Source organism: Mastacembelus armatus, chromosome 3 (assembly GCF_900324485.2).
Source record: "Mastacembelus armatus chromosome 3, fMasArm1.2, whole genome shotgun sequence".
NCBI classification, from domain to species: Eukaryota; Metazoa; Chordata; class Actinopteri; order Synbranchiformes; family Mastacembelidae; genus Mastacembelus; species Mastacembelus armatus.
In genome coordinates this window covers 4606219-4628743 of record NC_046635.1, presented here as the reverse complement: position 1 = coordinate 4628743, position 22525 = coordinate 4606219, and the positions used below count along the sequence as shown (strand labels likewise).

The window sequence follows — 22525 nt, the reverse complement described above, 5'->3', positions numbered from 1 at the left end:
ACAAGAGGAGGAGGGGCAGTATAGAGCAGTTCACCTACCAACACAGCTCTTGCCCGTCAGGTCAACCTCAAAGCCGTCATTGCAGGTGCATTTGAATGTCCTCATCATATTTTCACACATTCCATTCTGGCAGAGGTCAGGGTCGAGGGCACACTCATTAATATCTAAGAAGGTAAAGAAAAATCATTTGAACAGAGTAGGAAAATAACTCTGTATGCTTGGTGTTTTTAAAGCCAGGCATGCACACAGGGATGTGTACATTACCTCTTCCATCACCAGTTATACCAATGCCATTGGGACACAGAGCCAGGAACTCAGCTGCAACATAAAACACAAATAGATATAAGAAGAAATAACACTGTCTGGAAAGTAATACATTTGCTAAAATTCAAGAAATCTCAAAGCTGGACATGTAATTATCCATTTCCATGCTTTTTCATTTAGTCATCATGTATATAAAACCTTCTCCTTAATGTGGTGCAGATCTGGCATCTTTTGCTATAGAAACTTTAATTGGCAGGACTAATGAGAAGTGACTGGGAGGATGTGTGTGTGTTTGTGTGGGCTAGTATTACTCATGCTGTGGGGACATATATCTGTTTACAGCATCACAGTTTGGGGACTGGCACCTTTTATGGGGGTAAATTTTAAGTCCCTAAGACATGAATCATTCCATTTTAGGGTGGTACCTTGGTTAGGGGTTGGTAAGGTTAGAGTAAGTCTCCTGTAAATTAATGTCTTAAAGTCCTCCTAAGAAATGAAAGCTAACATGGACATGCATGTGGAGGCTGCCATCTCCTAACCAAGGACATTTCTTATCAAACAGCCCTGACTTCATCACTGTGAGTCTGTCATTTATAATATTTAGATTGGTATGTCAGAGAAGATGTGTTTGGTCATCCTGAATATGAATACAAGCTGTGTGTGTTTATGTGCCATGCAGCAGGAGGTGGCCACATTTGTGTAAAGGGTGGAGTGAAATGAATATTCGTACCAGAGTTTTGTGGTGGGCAGGGTTGGCAGGGCTCTCCGTAAGCGTACTCTGTGCTGGCACAGCAGCACTCTGACTTGGTCACAGCTCCAAATAAAGGCCTAACACACTGCCCTCGCTTGTAGCCACCATAACATGAACTGCGCATATGCGTGTCTGTTTTGGACAAAACAAGATAGACACACTGTGTGAGAAGCAGAGATGAGGCAAGGGAACGAGGGGATCGGGACGGAGAGCACAAGAGAGAAATGGAGGAGAGAGTCCATCACTCTGACAAACAACAACACTGGCAAAAAAAAAAAAAAAAACAATTGTTCTCTCTCCATAATATCCAGTGATTTGAGGCATTCTCCTGCACTGATATCATCCTGACGAAAAGTCACCCAGACAGAACAACATTATTTCAACACTTCCCACACAATACACAAAGAAATGTCATTTGGGCAAATGTGGGAATGTTGGCAATAAACAGATCTGCTCTCCAAGTGCCAGACTAGGTTACTGGAGCATAAGGAAGCATTAATGTTGACCCACACATGCTCATCAAAACAGTAAACACTGCAACAGGTTAATGGGATGAGTTGTTGGTAAAGTTTACCACATCATTATTCTCTGCTTTGTCACATTCAGTTTTCATATTCGTGTTATTCAGGTTAATATATGTAGACCATTGTGATATTAATCCATCTTAATCCTGCTGGTTACTTAGAAAACTGGGATCAACATTATGACAATATCTTGTTCGATCAGGGCTGGATAAAAGAAAAAGATGGATACCAAACCTATGTAAGCAGTCACCAAAAAACAGTATGTGTTCATAGGAAACCACTGAATGTACCAGTGCTTTTCCACAGCAGTCAGTTTACTTATTGAAAAGAGATGTGGCAGAAACAAAACTAAAAAAGTTTATTTTTTCTTCTCTGTGCAGCAACAAAAAAAAAAAGTTCCAGAGACGTTGCAGCCAGCCTGAAACAGGACACATGCCAGATAGAAAAAGCGGGTGTTTGGGTTGCCTTTAGTAACTGTTAAAACAAAACTGTATGTAGCTACCTTCACCTAAAAAGGGTAGTGCTTTTAAACCCAGAGTGCTGTGGAATTAGTGTACCAAAGACATCTGGGCAAGCCAGTTTTATCTAAAACATCAAAACATTTCAAACACAGGCAATTCAAAAAATTTACAAAGGCAAAGAAAACACTGACATCAATATATACAATAAGCACTAAAACCCAGAAATACAACCAATTAAGAAAAATAAAGATAAAATAAATAAAAGGAAATAGAACAAAATGAACACATGAATAGTACTGGAAACAAAACTACAGCTACATTTACTCACCAACACAGACCCGTCCATCCAGGCCCACTGCCATCCCAGCCATACAGTCACAGCGGAAAGATCCCTCTGTGTTGACGCAGTGGCCGTTCATACACATGCCTGGAGTCTCACACTCATCAATGTCTAAAAATGGATATATCAAAGTCATTCTTCATACTCGATTAAAATAAACTCATTTCTTGCTAAAGCAATGGTTATTAAAAGTCCTCAGACACTTGATTCATTAAAAATGCAGCTCAAACTGCTGCATGAGTCCAACAAAGAAAACAGTCTTCTCCTTCCCCTTGATCCCATCACTGTATTACAATAATTACCATAATGAGCATAAGCGGTGATATGGCATGAATGTATAACTGTGTGTTCATGTGTGTGTGTTCTGTCTGTATGTGGTGGGAGACAGACAGTAGATAGAGATGAATAGAGAAGATGAGGCCCCAGGGCCCCTTATTTCATTAATGACTGCATACATCAGCCTGTTTAATCCATACTCTACTTTGCTATTTATTTATAGTGTTATGATTTGTCCGGTTCATTTTCTATGAGATCAAACATCTGTATCTTAATCCATTATGGTGCAAAATGGCCAGAAACAGGGCATTTGTGTGCAAGGGAAAGACCTATGGTTTTAAACATTACATTCATTTACCGTATGCTTTGTTTGATTGTGTATCTAAAGCCATACATGGCAAAAAGCTTGATCAATTGCTATGTGACTCACAAGTTCGTGTGTTCTAATCAACAGGGTGTGTATTGTGGCATGTTTTTTCAGCTTCAGGGGAAGGCCAAATCTTTTTTCTCTTTGCACTGCACAAGTTTAGGGAAGGCTTTCTGCTAGAATCTCAGAATAGGTGGGCCCCAGCTATCCACATGTCCAGCTGGCCTGCCACTGATGCTGAGGGATTTTTCCAAGGCATTTAGGGGGATTTTTCACCCTGTGTGCTGAGACTCACATAAGAGAACTACTAACATGCCAGAGAGGTAGCCACTTTCCAAGCTCGTCGAAAATGCAAGCCAAAAGAACAATTGATTCAAAATATATTCTGGTAGTACAGCCAATGCAGAGATGTGATTTTTATAATCTGCCCATCAGTAAGCTTTCTGATAAACACACCTATACACATGCGCCCACTGTTGTCAAGCAGGAATCCAGGTTTACAGATGCATTTGAAGCTGCCATCTTCATTGATACACAGTCCATTGAGGCACATGTTTCTGATCAGACACTCGTCCTGGTCTGTCAATAAACAGAAATGATTTAATGGATTGATATCAGTGCACAAACAGTCAGTCAGGGCACAAACAACTGATTTAATAAACATACTTTACATTATCACTGAACATAGACAAGCTGCAGTTTTCTGTCATTCATTCTGAATATGTAAAGTTTCAATACTTTATAGCAAAGAAAAAATATTGAGGCCTGCAGGTAAACAACAAGTAAACAACATGAAGCTCTTCAGAAAAATGTTGGTACTAATATAAATTGTACATATTTAGAGTCAATGGGCTGAAAACCATAAAACCACTAGCTTGATTATTTAACATCCCATCTATTATGGTCCATACATTCAGCAGGCACTGGTATTAAATCAGCACCTCTAACAGATCCACAGTCCATTAAATATAAACATAAAAATTACACATCATGCTGTTATTACAAAATGCCTTTACTCCATAAATGCAAATGTAAAAAACTGACAGACCTTTACAGTTTTTCCCATCTGCAGTAATTTCAAATCCAGCATTGCAGACACAGTGGAAGCTGCCCTCAGTGTTCACGCAGCGGCCGTTGTTGCAGATACGACCATTGGCCACACACTCATCCAGATCTGGTAGAAACAAACAGAGAGCACAGTAAATGCATACATTCTTTTAAAGTGAGTTTGTGTATGTGTATGTGTATGTGTATGTGTGTGTGTGTGTGAGAAAGACCTCGGCATTCTGTCCTGGTTGCAGTTGACTGGAATCCAGCAGGACACTGACAGATGTAAGACCCAGGCGTGTTCACACATTCTCCATGTGCACATGGGTTTCTCTCACATTCATCATCATCTGGAGAACCCAAATCAAGGTCAAAAACTTTTTTCACTTTCACATACCTGAGGACTGGTATTAACAAAACTTGATCCACTTTATCAAAACTTACCAATGCACTCTCCCCTTACATCCAGCCTGAATCCCATGTTGCACTCACAGCGATACCCAATGCCCGGCATAGGGATGCACCTGCCATTCAGACACAGGTTGCGGTAGGCCTGGCACATGTTGGTGATATTCTGAGTTTGGATAATAGCAGGACCTGATAGAAACATTTGCACAAGCTTATAATCAAAAATAATAAATATAGTATTACAATAAAAGCTTCACAGCATCAGTTCAATCCAGTACCAAAATAATTTGAAAGACATTTGCTCAGGAGAAAATACAGGGGCTATACTGTATATACTGCGGAGGCACATATAGTACTACAAACTTAGTACCGGAAATGTAACAACCTCCTGCAAAAACAAAATGCCATTTTTTAAGCCTGCAGTTTTGTATTGCCAGACCTATCTACACTACATTTGACCTGTGCTTTTTGGCAGGACCCACTACCATTTTCATTAAGGTACAAAATGCCTTGAGTTGTTTGAATTTCCTCTTTCTAAGAAGCCTATACTCTGCCCAGCTCCCGACATTACATGTGAGAATGTTTTCTTTTTGATAGAACATTTTCTGCCCATAATCTTTAAATATCTTTACAGTAGAGGTTGAGTCATGGCAACTGGACTTCTAGTTTTTAGGTCAAAATGTTTCACTACTTCTTAACTTCACCTGGATGACTGAGAATGTTCACAGACATCTTTACAGCAATACAATAAATGAAACAGTACAACGTCAGTGGAGACTAGAAGTCTTAAAGTTTTCCATCAACATATTGCTCATTAGCCAGAGGATGTGGTTAGTTGTTGCTTAAAACTAAGATTCTGAACATGGCAACACAAGATCAGTAGGAGGTGAAGTATTGCAAATCCACTGAGTTAGACCAAAAACACTCGTTATAGACTATAACATGTGAACCAAACACAAGGACAAAGTAAGACCATACCTGGATGGGGAGGTTGTGGAAGTAATTGTCCCGGGATTATTCCAGGGATTTGCCCTGGAATTTGTCCTGGGATTTGTCCTGGAATTTGACCTGGAATTTGCCCTGGAATTTGCCCTGGAATTTGCCCTGGAACCTGACCCGGTATCTGGCCAGGAGTTTGACCAGGATATGGAACTGGGTAGATGCCAGGTATTTCAGGGACACCAGGGACACGACCAGGTACCAGCCCTGTGCCAGTCCCATCAGGGATCTGGAAGCAGAGTTTCTGGTACTCTTCTAAAATGAGCACATGTGAAAAACAACAGAAGATTAGATTTGTGCTGAGGCATGAAGAGAAATAGATGAAAACAAGAAACTTAAAGCCATGTGAGTGACCCCACCTGTTCCACGAATGGGGCACATTTCAGGGGTGGACCCATCAGACCAGCAGCGTCCACTATCACAGCAGCACTGCATTTTGGTCAACAGCTGTGAGTTTTGGTTGGCACAGCGCCCATTCAGCAGGGCAGCATAGCAGTACCCACCACGAGCATCTGTGAGAAACAGTACAGCATGAAGTCAGTTAAGCTAACAGTGCTGTGTAGGATATGGCATGTGTTGTCTCCGTGTAGTACAAACTGGCAAAAGTACAATCAAAAGGTAGTCGCTCCAGATTTTCCAATATTTAAAAGAGGGCAGCCACTTCCAATAATCATCACTTCCTTCTTGTGAGAAACTTTTCTACATCCTGCAGGTTCTGGCACTGTGCACCAGCATGACTAACACTCAGGTTCCCTATTAATATAAATATATCATGTCTTGTTTCACACACTGCCCATCCAGCATATTCACATGGAGAAACTGATGCGCTACACTACTGATTACTTGGTTGAGTTCGACAAGATGTCAGATGAGCATATAGTTGTTCAGTGGAAAAACAGTTGGGCCCTGGAGTGGGCTGCACTAGATGTTAATGTTCGAGTGTTGCTGCATGAGAAACAGACTAAAATGTTTGGCGCAGTAGTTTTCTGGAGCAAAAAACTCAGACATTCCTTCCTCACAAACATCCTCCGCTGGGGGGTAATGTGAGCATGTGTGGGTTCATGTTTGTGTGTGAATGCATGTGTGTATGCATGCACATGTGAGTATGTGTGTGTACACCTCATGGACTATTTTGACCCAAATTCCTCCCTGGTCTGTTTTGGGTCAAACAGAACTGAACTTGCAAGGTTTACAGACTTTCCTGGTGATTGTGTGTGTGGATATGTGCATGATGTGTGTGTGTGTGTGTGTGTGTGTGTGTGTGTGTGTGGCTGTGGATGTGTGCATGGTGTGTGTGTGTGTGTGTGTGTGTGTGTGTGTGTGTGTGGATATGTGCATGATGTGTGTGTGTGTGTGTGTGTGTGTGTGTGTGTGTGTGTGTGGATGTGTGCATGGTGTGTGTGTGTGTGTGTGTGTGTGGATATGCACACTGTTACTAGCTTTCAATGACACACCTGCTTTATAAACTGACAAAAAGTTGCACACACACGTCACTTCTCCTAACATAACGTCAAAATTAAAGGGACCTGGAATGTGAGACCAGTTCATGTTACTTCTCTCATCGTGGCCCCTCTTCAGTTTGGGGAGAATATAGCTCATTGTTGTGGAACTAGAAACAAGCAAGTGACTACTGACCTAAATTCTACCAGCTGGAACATTGGACATATTTCAGTTCTTTCTGCTCTCAGTGCCAGGTACAAGCAGAGAAGAACCAGAATGGGGTGGAGAAAGGAAAGAGAATGAGGTAGCACCTTCTTTCTACAAATGCAGTCTCATATTTTCTCTAAGTATTGATTAACCAAAGCAAATACAATGAAGTGCATTAGCCTTCGGAGAGATGTGACAGCTGATGTGACGGTATGACTCACCTACACACCTGGACCCATCCACAGAGGTGTAATACCCCTGGGGACATTTGCAAAAGTAGCTTCCCACAGTGTTAGAGCATTCACCTACACCGCAGAGACCAGGAATGTTTGAACATTCATCCAGATCTACAGGGAGGAGGGGAGAGGTGATTAGAGTGGGAGGAAAATCTAATCTGTCAAGTACATTTTTGATTGCTTCCTGTTTGTTCTATGCATATGTGACATGTGATCTTATGTGTTGACAAAAGTTATTGAACTGAAATCTTGATATGTAAGTTCCTTGAAGAGTGACTACTGTGCATGTTGGTTGTAAACAGAAATAAAGCATTGTCACAGGATATTAAACCAAGGTAGATGCAGATGTTCTTCTGTTAGATCTGTTAACCACCAAGAGCATCACTCAGAAAGTCTGTTAAGAAATGTGCTGTAACTTACACCCATTTGAAATGTCTTTTACACAGTGCAGAAGTTTTCCAGCAATTATTTCTGGGCATAAAATAGCACATATTTTACTCTGCAAATGAGCACCACAAAACCCTGTTAAACTTGGTCTGGAAATTGTCATACTCATGCCTTAATGAGACAGTATGTTTCACAGGCTAACTGTGGGTCTTTGTTTGTGGAAAAATAGAAGTCTTGCAGAGGAAAGGATTTCATTAATGATTTTTCAGCTAGAAACATTAAAAATACTCTGAATCTCCCAGTGGCTGTAATTATAAAGTAATAAAAGATCTAGCAAGTCTGAAAGCCAGCCAGAAATTGATAAAGGATCCAGAGCTGAGAAAAAAAAATGATTTCAAAACTGCATGTGGATATACACTTTAGTGACTGTCCCTTGATTTATATTGTGCATTGAGATACCTGGCTAAGAAGCTGTTATAGAGACACTCAGTGGCCACTGTGGCAATAAGTGCCAAGAATACTACATATATAGTATATGCTGAATTTCTGGTGCTAAACCAGCAGGTTAGGGGTAAATGCTAAACTAAAGAACCACAGAAGTTATCTTTGACTGCCTAGTTTTTATGTTGAAACATTTTACTACTCAGCCAAGTGGTTTCATCAGTCTAGAACTGTCAGTCTAGATACCATGCTGCCTTCTACTTTTAATTTGTCACAGAAAATGTCTTCTTTCAAAAGTTACAAGGTCTTGCTTTAACACATGTAAAGGTTAAAAATAAAGTCAGCATTTCTTTCAAGCCATACAATTAAGTGTTACTAAGAGAAAACACACTGCTACTTTGGTTTAATTAAACTTATTTCAGGAAAGGGAAAGGTTTCTTACCGTATGTGTGGTCTTTCCCCACAACATAATAATCAGGATTACTCAAGTTAAAGTTAGCCAGATGTGGCTTTCAACTTTACTTTTATATTGTTGATTAGAAACTTTTAAAATGTTTAATCTACTGTGTCATTCAGGATAAGTTAGAAAAGAGAGAAAGAGTTTTACAATGATGGCTGCAATCTTGATTCTTACCTTCACATTTCTGTGAGATTTCATTGAACTTGTGCCCAGCAGGGCATTTACATTCAAAAGATCCCACTGTGTTGATGCAGTTTCCTCCTTGACAGATACCAGGAATGGCCTGGCACTCATCCACATCTGTACATACAGAGAGGCAGTCAATACACACGCTAATACACACACATCCACACACACACGCACAGGCACACTGATTCCTCTAATACACATAACAAGAGAAATGACACAGAGATGATAAAGTAAACTCAGCACAGAGAAAATAGCACTGCACACAACTTAGACACAAATCTGTGCATGCCTACTTGTGCAGGGATTGAAATGGGGTCTGGCCCTGACTTCACTGCAATCAACAGAGTGACAAGGGAAAAGAGAGAGAGAGTGAGGAATGTATCCTGCAGGAGAAACAAAAATTGAAGCCAAGTCAGCGAAGGAACAGATAGGCGGAGGGAAGGAAACACAGAAAGCACAGAACTACAGTCAAATAGAGAGTTAGAGTTGTAATCACATATGGTAACTTATGTATATGTGCTACAACACTGGAGATTTAACTGTATTTGTTCATCAACCTTTTCATCCATCAGCTTTTGGGGAAAAACCTTTGACTTTGTAATTAACATTGATGATTAAATTAAAATCATTTAATTCACTTAATGAATTTGACAGATTCAAATGTAGGTGTTAGGCTGCAAGTCTCCATGAGGCTGTGACCTGATGTAGTCTCACATTATTCCATGTCCCTCCGGGTCCTGGCTCAGGTTTAGCACCCCTGCAGAGGTTCTGCTGTTGTTGGGTCTGGGGCAGGCAGGCAGAGGGCCAGCTTACCAGAAATGAGCTCTCCCACGTGGCACCACCACTGACCCGTGTTACTGACTCTGACAGTCCCGCCACAGCGGGTGTCTGTGAGCATTCCATACACATGTGGGAGGTACTGCCACCCACCCCAATTTAACCCAATTAGAACTAATCCTCTGGAGCGGGGATGGTTGATAGAGACAAATGGAGGACAGAGGCAGAGAGGAAAAGGCAGACAAGAAGGGAGAAGGAGTTAAGATGGGCAGAGAGGACAGAAGCTGCACTTTACTTGTAGAAGGAGAGGGGAGGGAGAGTGACAGCAAGAAAAAGAAAGGCAAAAACAGAAAAAGAAAAAGAAACAGAGACGCTGAGAAACAGACTTTACCTTGGCACGCCCCAGTGCGGTGGTTTGGTATGAACCCTCGTCGGCAGGGGTTAGGCTGAGCTGGGCACATCTCACAAGGGTGACCCCATGCCCTCCCCACTGTGGCACAGCACAGAGTCTTTGTGCACACAATGCCTGTGATCTGGCCTTGACACATCTGGTTATTCACCGAGGCAAAGCATGGCCCAGTGCGGTAGTCTACAGAGACAAAGCAGGAGTTTGTTTTTTTTTTTAAATTTCCATTACACAATGCAAAACAGCAACATTTGGTAGGCAGTCAAACACATAAACAGAGGAAAAAAATTGTTGAAGTATGTTAGATAAAAAAAAAAGCTAGAAGGCTGACGCCAATGTCGAAAAACCTAGACCCTGAAACTGAATGAAAAAACTGTTTGGCATACACAAACAGAAATGGTCAAACTAAATGAAATTCATCATGACATCTACAACTCACTTACATTATATGTGATGAAAGTGCTGTAGGGTGGACAGTAACACACTCCATAAAAATGCACTGTCTGTGCCTGGCATTTTAATCGGTCTGGCTCTCAGGTGTTGCTTATGCACGTGTGTGTGTGTGTGTGTGTGAGTGTGTGTGTGTGTGAGTGCGTGTGTGTGTGTGTGTGTGTGAGAGAGAGAGAGTGAGAAAAGCAGAGATAGGAAAAGAGTCTGGAAAACCTTTTAAAGTTGTGTGGGCGGCTGTAGAGGGTAACAGACACAAGACAAAGTTTAAAAGATCAAAAATTATTCTCCTGCACACATGATCATCGTTCTTTAGTTACATTTGTTGTTGTTGTCATTTACTACATAGTGGTAAATGACTTCTCAGTAATACACTATCGAGGCTGACAGACACGCCATGTCTAAAGAACACACTAGCTTATATTAAAGATAAACTCAAGTGTGTCCCTCTATCAAGATTCTTCATCGCTCCTCTTCTTCAGCTTTGTTCTAAACTTTATTTCCTTGATCTCACTGCTTGCATGCATCTATGCTCTCACTTCATCCCTTCTCAAAACACCACCCTAAGTTGCAAACTCCCCTTGGATTTAAGATAATCACTGACTCTTATCAGGTAAGGACTGAAGACGGTGAAATGGCAATAGGGACAAAGAGAAAGAGGGAAAAACTCATCCCTCCCAAAACAATCTGGCCTAGATCCAAAGGAAAAAATCATTTCCACATTTCACAGCAGACAACAGACAGCAAGAGGAAAGAGGGAGACCAGTTCCAACAGTGAAGTCGTTTAAAACAAATGAGACATTGTGTGTTTCCCATGTGGACCAGGGCCCAGCCCAGACCTGTCACGTGCACCCCAGCCTCCACAGTCTTTCTGCTGCTGGAACCAGCACTGTGCAAAACAGAACTGGGTCATCTCTCCTTCTCTTTTGCACTCCCTCCTACTCAGGCTCTACTGGAGATCGAATGCTTTTGATTCTTAGTTTACTTCTCCTTCCACCAGAGGTGGAATGTCAGTACGACATTTATTGAAGTACAGTTTTGAGGTACTTCATTTAACTTCTACACCCTAACATTTAAGAGGAAACTATTGTACTTCTCAATTCACTTCATTAATTTAAGAGATACCACAAAGTTACTATTAATATTTTACAGATAAAGTTACATGCTGAAAAAAACCACATATCATATGATCCTTTGTAACATAACTTCCTACAATATGTAGTAATACTACAAGTTTGAAAGCACTTCAGAAATCAGCCCAGTTGGATTAGCAAACAGTAGCAGGACTGGAAGGTGCTAGTGTGATTCCAGCTCTATATTTAATATGAGAGTGGTATCATTCTCCTTAACGAAGTCTAGGCAAGAAAATTAACATTCTCGAAGGGGCCGTTCCACAAACTAAGTACTTTTCCTTGTGAGATTTGAATACTGTTGCTTCTGTACTTTTGCTCTGAATATTTCTAATTGTAATGGAATATTTTAATGTTGTATTTTTAGTTTTACTCCAAAGGATCTGAAAAAGTTTACCCCTACTTTCAACAATGTTCAGCTTTGAGAAAACAAACCCTACCAGTTGCTAGGTATCCTCTAAAGCTACCGAGACCTTACATTATGTGCTTTACATACAAGAAACTACATGCAATACACTGGAATATACTGTACATAGGAAAAGAAATTACAGGAGTTGTGGAAAGTTTATACATGGCGACCATATAAGCTGCTGAGTACAGCAGACTGCGTAAATAACTCAGGTTTCTCTTTTCATCAGATTAAGGTTTATATGTTATTACTGTTGGGCTGCCACACAAAATCCATCTGACATAATACATGCTTATTAAAGTTGTTTGTACAGGAGCGCCAGCCCTAAAAAGATCTCAGAACGAGATAAGATAAGACTTGCACCAGAGATCGATCCATAATGCGAAAAAGAAATGCCTGAACATAACCCAGTGCCCCTACATAGCAAAAGCTACCTTAAACAAATAAAGTCAAATACAAATGCAGCACTTAAACAGTCAGCTGAGGTAAATAGGGAGAGGCGAACAGCTGTAGGGTGAAAGTGGTGTCATTTCATCCGTCATCGTACTGTCTCTCTGAGAGCTACAGCTGGGGGATCCACCCATGTCTTGTACATCTGGGAGCAATCACACGTGTGCACACACAAATGCACTAAAACACACACACACACACACACACACAATCTCAGGCAATGTCCTAACATCTCATCTGTAGTCTAGCCAGAGGCAATCTCAAAACAAACCAAAACATACAAAAATGCTGCTCTTGTTTTTTCTTTGCTGCTCTACTTTTGGAAATGTGTTTGTATATTAACCTAGATGTTTTGGAGTAGATATTTTGCTTTGATTCTCATTAGCAAGTGATTTTATGTCTATGCAGAGGTCTAGTTACTTTGGGAACACAATAGCAATGTTGGCTTCTTCAATGACCAGTGAGTTTATGCACAACAACAGCCTCAGTGTGAACAGGAGGGAAGCCCAATGGGAAGTGGGTCAAAAGAGTTTCCAGGATTAACTCCAAAATGTTAATACACACACAAACGTCTGTTCACCTTTTCCATATTCATCCTCTCCCAGTGTTCCCCTTGCCAATGATGCTCACAGTATCTTTACATACCTAACTTGTGCACATGCATGCATGTATGCACACAATCATGTGATTTGTGTTTCCATGTCTCATATGTTACGGGGTCTAATATCTAGGTGGGGCCTTCCTACTTGGCCCATCAGCAGATTTCTCCATCCTCCCTGGAGTAACTACACACACACACACACACACACACACACACACACACACACACACACACACACACACACACACACACACACACACACACTTAGTTATCTTTCTACTGAGATTTGAACTGGGCTAGAACAGAGCCTGACAGGGAAAAGTCATTGAGGCATTAAGAGACAAGAGAGCCCCTATACTCACTGACCAACATCATTGTTAACTCACATATTACCACATTTCAGGCTAGTCTTTCCCAAGTGAACTCAATCTCACCACACTAAAAAAACTCAACTTTATTACTTCGTACCTTAAAAGAGCAGCAGGAGGAAAGAGCCCTGCATAAATACAGTCAATAGTGGTGTGACTGGATCTCACCAATCCCACATTCCAGCTTAAATCACATTTGTATCCAACAAAGAACATGTTGATGTACCAGGCCCTATTTTCACTGCAGTCAGCCATGACTGCTGTGGGACCAGTGGTCAGCAGATCACCAGTCAATATGGCCACAACTCAGATGACTTCTTTTGTGAAAATTTGTGTTCTTGCTAATGTGATAAGTCCAAGTGATAATGGGGGGCAGTTCTGTGAACTGCACTAAATACAGTTTAGGCCTGTGCATGTACACATGGACATGTGTATGCATACAATTTGTGGTTGTGTTTATGTAAGAGCACAGTGTCTTACCCTTGGAACATAATGGATCCTATTGAAGGATAAACTAAATTCCACTGAAAGTACCAGGCCAAAATGCCACTGGATCCTAGGGCCTACTTTAGCTAGCTCTTTAAATAACTGATACATTTATAGCCCTGTATTATAGTATTTGCAGCCCTGATACATACAGGGCTGCAAATACTATTTATTTTGATTATTGATATCAATCTGTTAACTGTTTTCAATGATAAGTCAATAGATTGCCAACAAAATGTGACAGAATCATGGCCAATGCCCAGGAGCCTAACATCAAATGTTCTAATGTAAACCTTGGATTCAATGCAAACATGAACATGCATTGACACAAATGGATCTCTCAGCTTATTTCAGCACAGTCCCCAACAGCTGTTCCCATACACACATACACAACACAAAACAAAAGCATGTATGTTCGAGTCAGAGAAAAACACTATTGCTATAGTGGAAAAAAATCATTCAAGCGTAGCAGACAGTGAGTGGTTAGTTTGAATGCTTGTCACCTTACATGGCAATACAAGACTTTAAAACCAAATGCGGTCAAATTCTTTGCCCATATATATCTTCATCAGAAATCATTACACAGAACACAACAGCTGAGCATTTCTGAAATTCCCTGTGCTCCTTGAGAAGTATGAACATTTAGGAAATACTGTGTGCCGAAAAATGCTTAGTTTGAATTCCTCAGCAGTCTCACAAACCCTTTGGCCATGCTTCCACAGGAAAGACTCAAAACCAAAATCAAAACATGCATAAGTGTGCTTCGGCAGATAAGGCCTGGTGCTAACCCACCAAGCAACCAGATAGTGGCTTATTAGTTGCAGGTTTAAGAAAAATGCTTTGTAGTCCAGAGGGCAAAACTACATCCAGGCCAGTGAAGCAGGGCCTTGTTAAAAAGGACGTTACTAATTAGGAGCTCAGCTGCGAATCCAAATATTAGTTTTATAAGGTCAGACCTTTGCCCTCCACAGGTCGTCACTGCCGCTGACCCCAAGCACATACATAAAACCCAACCATACGCCTGCATACGCGTACATTTCACTCAAACACAGTGCAGGCAGCCCTTGGTTTGTGTGTACTTGTATACTTTGGAGCCTTTGCTCACATGTGCCAGAGAGCAACCACAGGAGGTTGGGAGGTCTTCAGCAAACAAACAGCACACATTTAGAAAGACATTACATTCCCCAGAGCGTCGTTTGAGAGCAGATGTGGAAAATAATGGTCATTTCTGAGCTCAAGCCTGACATGCAAATGTTCCACAACAAATCACATTCCTGGAGTTGGCGGCATGAGTAAGCAGGAATTGTCTTCAGTCACAAAAAACAACCGCCATTCAACATCGAGTCACGTTTTCACAAAAACAGCACGTGTGGCTTTAAAAACCACTTCAGCAGTAGTGAGTAGTGAATGTAGAGCACAGAGACAGTGTGATGTAAGATGAGTAGGAGAAAAGCTGAGTGCTGCAGTGCAGTGCTTATTACCTCTCTCACACTGAGCCCCGGTGAAGCCATAGGTGCACACACATCTGTTGGGAGCCACACATCTTCCTCCATTAAGACATCCATTTTCACAAACCGCTGGGCAGGAGGAACAAAAAAACACCATGATGCAACATTAACATGAAGACAAGATGTCCAAGAATATTTCTGGTTTATACATCATGGGTCTTATGCTTGTTGTTTTTTACCATCATTATGATCAGTTATGATAACATGGCAGTCACTAAATTCAGTGCAGAGATCTGCGAATGACATCACTTAAAAAACCTCAGACAGGGCAAGAAAGAAAAGTAGCCAACAATCAGTCAGGCCACAGAGAAGCTACCAGTATGGGTACATTAACTAAACCACTTCATTTGGAGGAAAACCCAAAAATGAGCTCACCCAAAACACTGGCAATAATCCCTCATAACACAGGACAAAAATGTGCACATACAACTACAACTAGTAGTTGGTCTATACTCTGTCATCCATGTTTAAAAAGTGTCTGATTAGACGTTTTCCAGTTTGCCTTTATTTTCTTCTCCAAATAAGTTTGACTAATCTGGTAGTTGTGGGTAATTGAGCTTCTAACAACTGGTGTTTCTTCCTCCACTGCACTAATTTTTAGAAATGCTACTATGAGAATGTCTCAGCAAGTAACTTTGTAATGACGAAGTTACTACTATGGACCAGAAGGATGACAGCGATGCCAGCAGGTGTTTAAGGATGTACTTTGGCACAGCAAGACCTTGAGCTAAATGGTAATGCTAGCACATCCACATGCACAAAGTGACGTATGTTGAATGCATATCCTATTTGTCGACTTACTGTAGCGTGTTAGTATGTTAACATTTGTTCATTTGCAGCAAACGAAAGCATGAAAATGGAAATATCAGGAAACAGCAAGTTATACAGCATGTTTTTGTCTTAAATAAAGCTATGATGTTAAAATATATGTTGGTAATGTTGAAGTGTGGTCTTGTGGTACTTTCAAGATGATCCTTACGTTGACCACAGTGGTTTCCCACGTAGCCTTTCTGACACAGGCAGTTGTCCTCAGCACATGTTCCCCCGTTCATACACCGAATATTACAGTTCTGGACTGTTCACAAAACAATGCAGACACGCACACACACACACACACATACATACAGAACAATGTTGGAGTTAAATTCACAGTACCCAAACATACACTACAGATTGTATTTACAACATAAACAAATTGCACTCTGAACCATTATTCTTGATAGTCATGTTCAGATATAATTTCTTGGAAAATTATGGTGTGCAAACAGATGAGCTGCAAGAGCGAACATAGAGGAGATGTTGACCATGGATGTCTTCCAAAGCATATACACACACACACACACACACGCACACGCACACACGCACACACACACACACACACACACACACACACACACACACTCACTCTCACTCTCACTCACTCAACACTGACCACTATTTGGAAAAAAGTGATTGCAAAATATATCAATTGTTGCAATCTTGGGGCAGCTTCAAGGGATGTTGTCAGTAGGTTCTTTGGCTTAACGTCTCATATTATCTCATACAGTGCTAGTTAGTTCTCATTACCAATGATGAGGAGAAAAAAAAAAACAGCACAGTTTGGTCTAAGCTCAAAAAATCTGGGCTAATTATAAAATCTTTAATTTTTATCCTGCAGAAAAAAAAAATATGACAAGACTCCATATTTCTGTCATCGATCATGTGTCACTGCTGGTAACTGTTGCACTGCATGGTGAAATGTTTTTCTTAAGATAACAGCTCCATTATTAATAAAATGCAAAGACAGGGGTGTGGTCTAGGCCGTGCTTTCCAAAAAACACTTAGTTTCGACATACACTCCTCTTTACATAAATCTTAGCATTAACATGTTTATCTCTTGGCTAAGTACCAGTGAACACCCCTATCTATGAACATTGTATAATAAAACCCATCAAACTGATGATAGCGAGCTTCAAAGAAGTTCACAGTGTATCGTGGTGGGAAGGGGGAGCTGCTGAATGACCTGACTTGGATCCACAGGATGGGGCGATCTGGCCGTTGGGGCAGGTGCACATGTTGGGTCTGGAGCAGAAACCATCTCCACATGAACTCCTGCAGATTGCTGAAAAGAGGAACATGACACTCAGTCAAACAACATGAAAACATACCCTGGCAGGTGCAATAGCCAGCACTAATATTTTAACCAAGGATTTGTCTTGGTGGAGAGTGAGAGGAAAATCTTAAAATGTATCTGCTGATTGTCAGATGGTCCACTGCAGATTTTGAATTTTAGCAACTCAGGCCATGATCTAAACTTCATAGTGAACTCTAATCTATAATATCACAAAACTAAAACATACCACAGACCAAATATGGCCAAATATTCCTTTTAACCTTTAACATGGTTAAGTTATAGAAGCTTACTTGGCAATAGCGCCAGACTATTTTCTTCTTTGCCACCATAAATGTGTGTTTTTAGTTGAGTGTTTTTGTTCAGTGCACTCTTTCCCACAGACTGCTGCTGGCATGGCCCCCACCCCCTGCTCTCATCAGGTAGAGTCCAACCGCTGACCCTTACTCTCCGAACCCCACTGCTAAACAATGTGATTAGAGCCGCGACAGGCATCCTGCCAGCCGACCAGCCAGACTGCAATCACATAATTCTACCTTCCTGTTGACTGAGGGAGTGACAGAGGTGGGGAGGAAATACGAAAAAAGGGAAACCAGAAAACGAAACCACTGACAGAACACCAGAGTAAATGGACCAAAATGAATGACCAGTTCCCACTTGTTTTAGGTCATGTTATTGATGTGTCACTACTGTAACTACAGTTCATTAACCCATTGTTAACACCTTTAAACTACTCACCTACAAAATTTGATAAAGTCCTATAAGTGAGCCCAATGAATTAGGCCAAAGGCCTCACTAGTCTTATAGTCCTTATAGTCATCACTATAAAACTATATTGTTTCTGTGCAGCTGCATAGAAAAGAGAAGTGCATCTGAGATCATGAATTAAACATGTTTTAACTGTATAGAAAGTATATACTGCTTTTAGATATTTTGTATTACTTCATATTTGCAATATTTCTGGCATATGTATATAGAGTAACTGGTGACTACAATATTAGGACACTGTTTTCTTGCTGTTCATTTAATAATTAATACAAGAGAAAGTCTGGAAAAGTAGCAAATCCTCACACTGGAGAAGGGGGAACCATTTTGCTCAAAAATCGGCATAACCAATTTAGCTTATCAACATTTTTCCTATTATTTTTCTTTTGTCTAAGTCAATTAAATTAATTGGTTCAGCCCTAACCCCAAATGTTTCATACTCTGCGACTGAATGACTCCATACTTCATATGGAGCAGCAGTGGAATAATGGAGGTACTCACGAACAATGCACTGGTTTCCTCCAGTCAAAGTCTTCCAGCCTGGGCAGCAGTAGGCGTTGTTCCTTGAGCCGCACACATTTGGTCTGTGATAGACAGCATCAAAAAGTCAATGATCCATGTCACATGGTTCTGATCACTCTAAAGTTAAGGCCTTTATATTCATATAAACCATAACCAGAGTCTTAGAGGTCTTTACAATTTCTAAAACGTACAACACCCTCTGCCCTTAGAAGCTTTGATGGGAGCTCAGTTATTACTGAGAACAATTAGAGGCCTCCAGAATAACAACTCATTGCTCAAGGACACTTCAGCCTGACCCAGTTTTCCTGACAGAGGATCAAAAATCAGTCAAAACACATGCTCACCTCCACATCTGTCAAAATTCCACTAAAGTTTGTAGGATTTACAAATGCACAGTCCCTCCCAAATACTGAAATGATGTTTTCACGGCCCATCAAAAATGCCAAAAAATGTCTGTCATATTTCTGAAAACATCTTGTGCAACAACACTACACTATACATCACTGACTCTGCCAATGCTCTCCCAGCTTTAATACGAAGCTAAGCCTATGGCGTTTTCATCAAGTGAGATGAATTTTGAGCAGTTCAGTGGAAGAGTTTTTTCCCTGCTTTTGAGTCCTGAACAATTAAAACTACAAAGTATTTGCCCAGAAAAAAGCTTCTTGACCAATTAAAGGTTATTGATTCTTACCTCTGCAAATATCAAATGACCCCTTAAACTCATCTTGTGATCAAGCACAGGGGTCCCAACCACTGCCCTGTGCTATGGTCAGTGCTAGTTGATGGGATCTTTGCTGCTGTTTGAGCAGGGCCTAGCAGGCAGCATTTTGTATTTACAGAAACATTGCTGGTGAGGAAAATATTTCATCTGGAAGTGAATGCCAGAGCTAATCTGCAACTTACAGGTCTTGTCTACAAGTCTACATATATAAATTTGTCATCATATATTGTGCTGGACCTGTATTGACCTAGCTTTATGGATGTTTGAAAGTTTCTTATAGTGACACGTTATGCAGCGTGTGTACACTTCCTGCCTCTGAACTCCAATGTTCAGATAAATGCACTTAAAGCTTGTCAAATAAAAGTGCCTGTGGAGCGTGCTCACTGAGCTGTCTACTGTGTGACCTTCATCAGCTGTTTTCTGTCATCACTGGACACAGCCCTTCTTTCCTTTCTTTCTTTCTTTCCTTCCTGCAGTCTGACTTTCTTCTTCTCGCTCATTCTCCAGTCCTCTCTCTGGCATACACACACAACCTCTCCAGCAGTGACCCACTGTGTACAGCTGCAGATGTGATTTATCCACAATTGGGGTGTGGTGTTTTTGGCCAGAAAGCGGATTGGGCTGTTAGTCTCTCTCTCTCTCTTTCTCTCTCTCTCTTTCTCTCTCTCTCTCTCTCTGCCACAGCCACACACGACCAATGGCCTCCTTTGTTTGGATGTAATTTATTATTGCAGTCAGCAGGAATGTGATATTCTTGCCAATATTTAATTACTAAAAGTTGCTCTAAACTTCCCTCCAGAGTTAATGTCCCTCATGGGTCTCAGTCTCCCTTAAAAACAGACACAAGTGCTTTCTGACCTTGACAGATCATGAAGGAGCAGCAGATTATAAGTGAGAAGAGAAGGACACCTGCTCCAAGCCATGAAACTAAAACACACACTGAAAGATGCGCATTTAAATTAAAACTGGGGACGGGACTACAATAGAATAGAGCAGTGGGGGAAAGCAAAGTAAAGAAACTGTTCCTGATTTAGACAGATAGGGGTTTTCACAGTGACATTACCCTCTGAGGACGTCCGTCCCTCCCCTCCTCTTGGCCCTGTTGGCTCTAGAGTCTGTCGGCTTGGTCACCAGCTCGCTGTCCCCGATGTCAACCACCTCTGAAGCGTCTCCAAGCTCGGCGTAGAGCGACAGCAAGGCCACCAGAGCCACGGCCAACTGCAGCAGCCGTCCTCCACACTTACTGTCCGGCATATCCACTCTCGACTGTACAAGTCCAGTGCTCGGTAAAATAAAAGTCACCTTAACTAGTTTCGCAGCCTGCAGTCTGGAGTCAAAGCTGCAAAACAATTTAAAAGCATTTGGAAAAGACGCAGAGGAGCAGGAGATGCTGCGGACAGAAGAAAAACAACTCTGCTGCACTGAGAAAAAAGCTGCCGTGGTGTGACTTCCACAATGATTAAGTTAGAAAATCATTAAGACAAGACTCGTAGAAAAATGCAGAATAAAATTATAATGTGCAAAACTGCGCAGGAGAGAGTCGTTACTTTACCTTGTCTCCCAAACAGGAGATTCGCCTCAGACCCGACAGAGGACTACTTTACTCTTACTTGCAGGTATTGCTGAATAAACGTTTAGAAGAAACTGCGGAGAAGAAGTCACTTAAACTTTTCCCTGAGCTGCTATAAATAGATGCGCATTGTAACTCACGGAGTCTGCTGAGGCGCATCCAGTGGTGTGATAAGTCAGATGCATTCCAGAGGATGAGAATGGCAAAACTCACTGTCTCTCTCCCTCACAGCACAGTTTTTTTCCTCATCCCTGCTCTGCTCAACTTTCCCTCAACCCCCCACCCTTGCTCTCGCGATACAAAAGCTTGAGTGTAAAAATGCAAAGTTAATCTCTGGACATCCAGCTTGGACTTTCAGCTGCTACAGTCAACCCAGAAAAGCTCCGAAGAATAAAAGCTACAACTCCCACATTACTCCTAAAGTTTGATCAGAAATAATCCAACATGAAATATTTTTGAGATTTTTAAAAACAATGCACCTGTCCCACTCCAGTTGTATGTACCCTTGTTGTAACTAGGAATTACTAATTACTAATATTTATTCAAATTGAAGCTGCTAATGATTTATAGATCAGGTATAGGCCAACACCTGACACACACGCTGAAAAGACCAAGGCCCCTTGCTGTTCTGGTACCATGTGTTAGAAAATACCCCTTTTTTTCTTCATTTAGTATTGAATTCTGCTCTATAAATATTTACACTGCACATACTGTATGTTTGAAGGAATTTTGTTCAGTGCAGTGATATTTTTCACACACACTGATTCATGTCTGCAGCCACACCCAGCAAATATAGTCAGCACGGCTCCTCTCTCAAGCATGCTATCAGACTAAAACCAAGAAAAACGTCTTGACACTGTATATTCCACTATACTGGTTTCAACTGTCTGCATTTTTCATTCTTTCGTCTCGTCATTGTTTTGAACACAGCCTCAGCCTGCACTTACTCAAGAGTACGTGCTGATTTTGATTCTATACTGTTCTTAATTAAATGGGAAATGATCAGTGCAGAACTTTGCCAGTGTAAAACACAGACTTTTCCATTTCTGTTCCCACACAATTCATTTCTTTCACCTCTTGTGTGAAATGGCGGTGACCTACAGCAACCTGCTCTACTTTATCTGGTGTACAAGATAGCATGTATTTTATTAAGCGAACTTTGAAAACTTTTTTTTCTCCAACATCTGACACTCAGGTTGAGGCACGTGTCTCTACTAGCCTTGCTGACATCTCCAGCTGGATGTCTGCCCACCACCTCAAACTTAGTCTCAACAATTCTGCACTCCTTTTTTCCCCCTTGGAAAGTCCTGCCCTCTGCAAGGCCTCTCCATCACTGCAGACAGGACCACGTTCACTCCTGAACAGACTGCCAAGAGTCATTGTCTGCCTCGAGACAACCTACTATCAGGCAATGCAACCCTGCAGGCATGCTCTAAATATTTGACACCCAGTTCAACT

At 41.2% G+C, this 22525-nt stretch overlaps 1 protein-coding gene across 2 annotated transcripts in view; it reads right to left on the bottom strand.

The window, feature by feature from the left end:
* fbn1 (fibrillin 1) overlaps positions 1 to 21294 on the bottom strand; it is a 53459-nt gene extending 32165 nt beyond the window's left edge. Inside the window, exons 1-19 of one of the 2 annotated variants that reach the window (XM_026319708.2) lie at positions 21050 to 21294; positions 20561 to 20836; positions 18756 to 18838; positions 17382 to 17480; positions 16359 to 16454; positions 15353 to 15448; positions 9966 to 10163; positions 8783 to 8908; positions 7306 to 7431; positions 5797 to 5949; positions 5417 to 5692; positions 4475 to 4627; positions 4261 to 4380; positions 4032 to 4157; positions 3440 to 3562; positions 2329 to 2451; positions 995 to 1147; positions 265 to 318; positions 39 to 164 (exon numbers count right to left, since the gene is read on the bottom strand). In XM_026319708.2, the coding sequence (XP_026175493.1) occupies positions 39 to 164; positions 265 to 318; positions 995 to 1147; positions 2329 to 2451; positions 3440 to 3562; positions 4032 to 4157; positions 4261 to 4380; positions 4475 to 4627; positions 5417 to 5692; positions 5797 to 5949; positions 7306 to 7431; positions 8783 to 8908; positions 9966 to 10163; positions 15353 to 15448; positions 16359 to 16454; positions 17382 to 17480; positions 18756 to 18838; positions 20561 to 20751 (2422 nt within the window). In that variant the 5' untranslated portion in view covers positions 20752 to 20836; positions 21050 to 21294. The remainder of the gene's footprint in view (positions 1 to 38; positions 165 to 264; positions 319 to 994; positions 1148 to 2328; positions 2452 to 3439; positions 3563 to 4031; positions 4158 to 4260; positions 4381 to 4474; positions 4628 to 5416; positions 5693 to 5796; positions 5950 to 7305; positions 7432 to 8782; positions 8909 to 9965; positions 10164 to 15352; positions 15449 to 16358; positions 16455 to 17381; positions 17481 to 18755; positions 18839 to 20560; positions 20837 to 21049) is intronic. The other variant, XM_026319709.1, reaches the window with a different exon arrangement.
* Positions 21295 to 22525: the final 1231 nt, after the last annotated feature.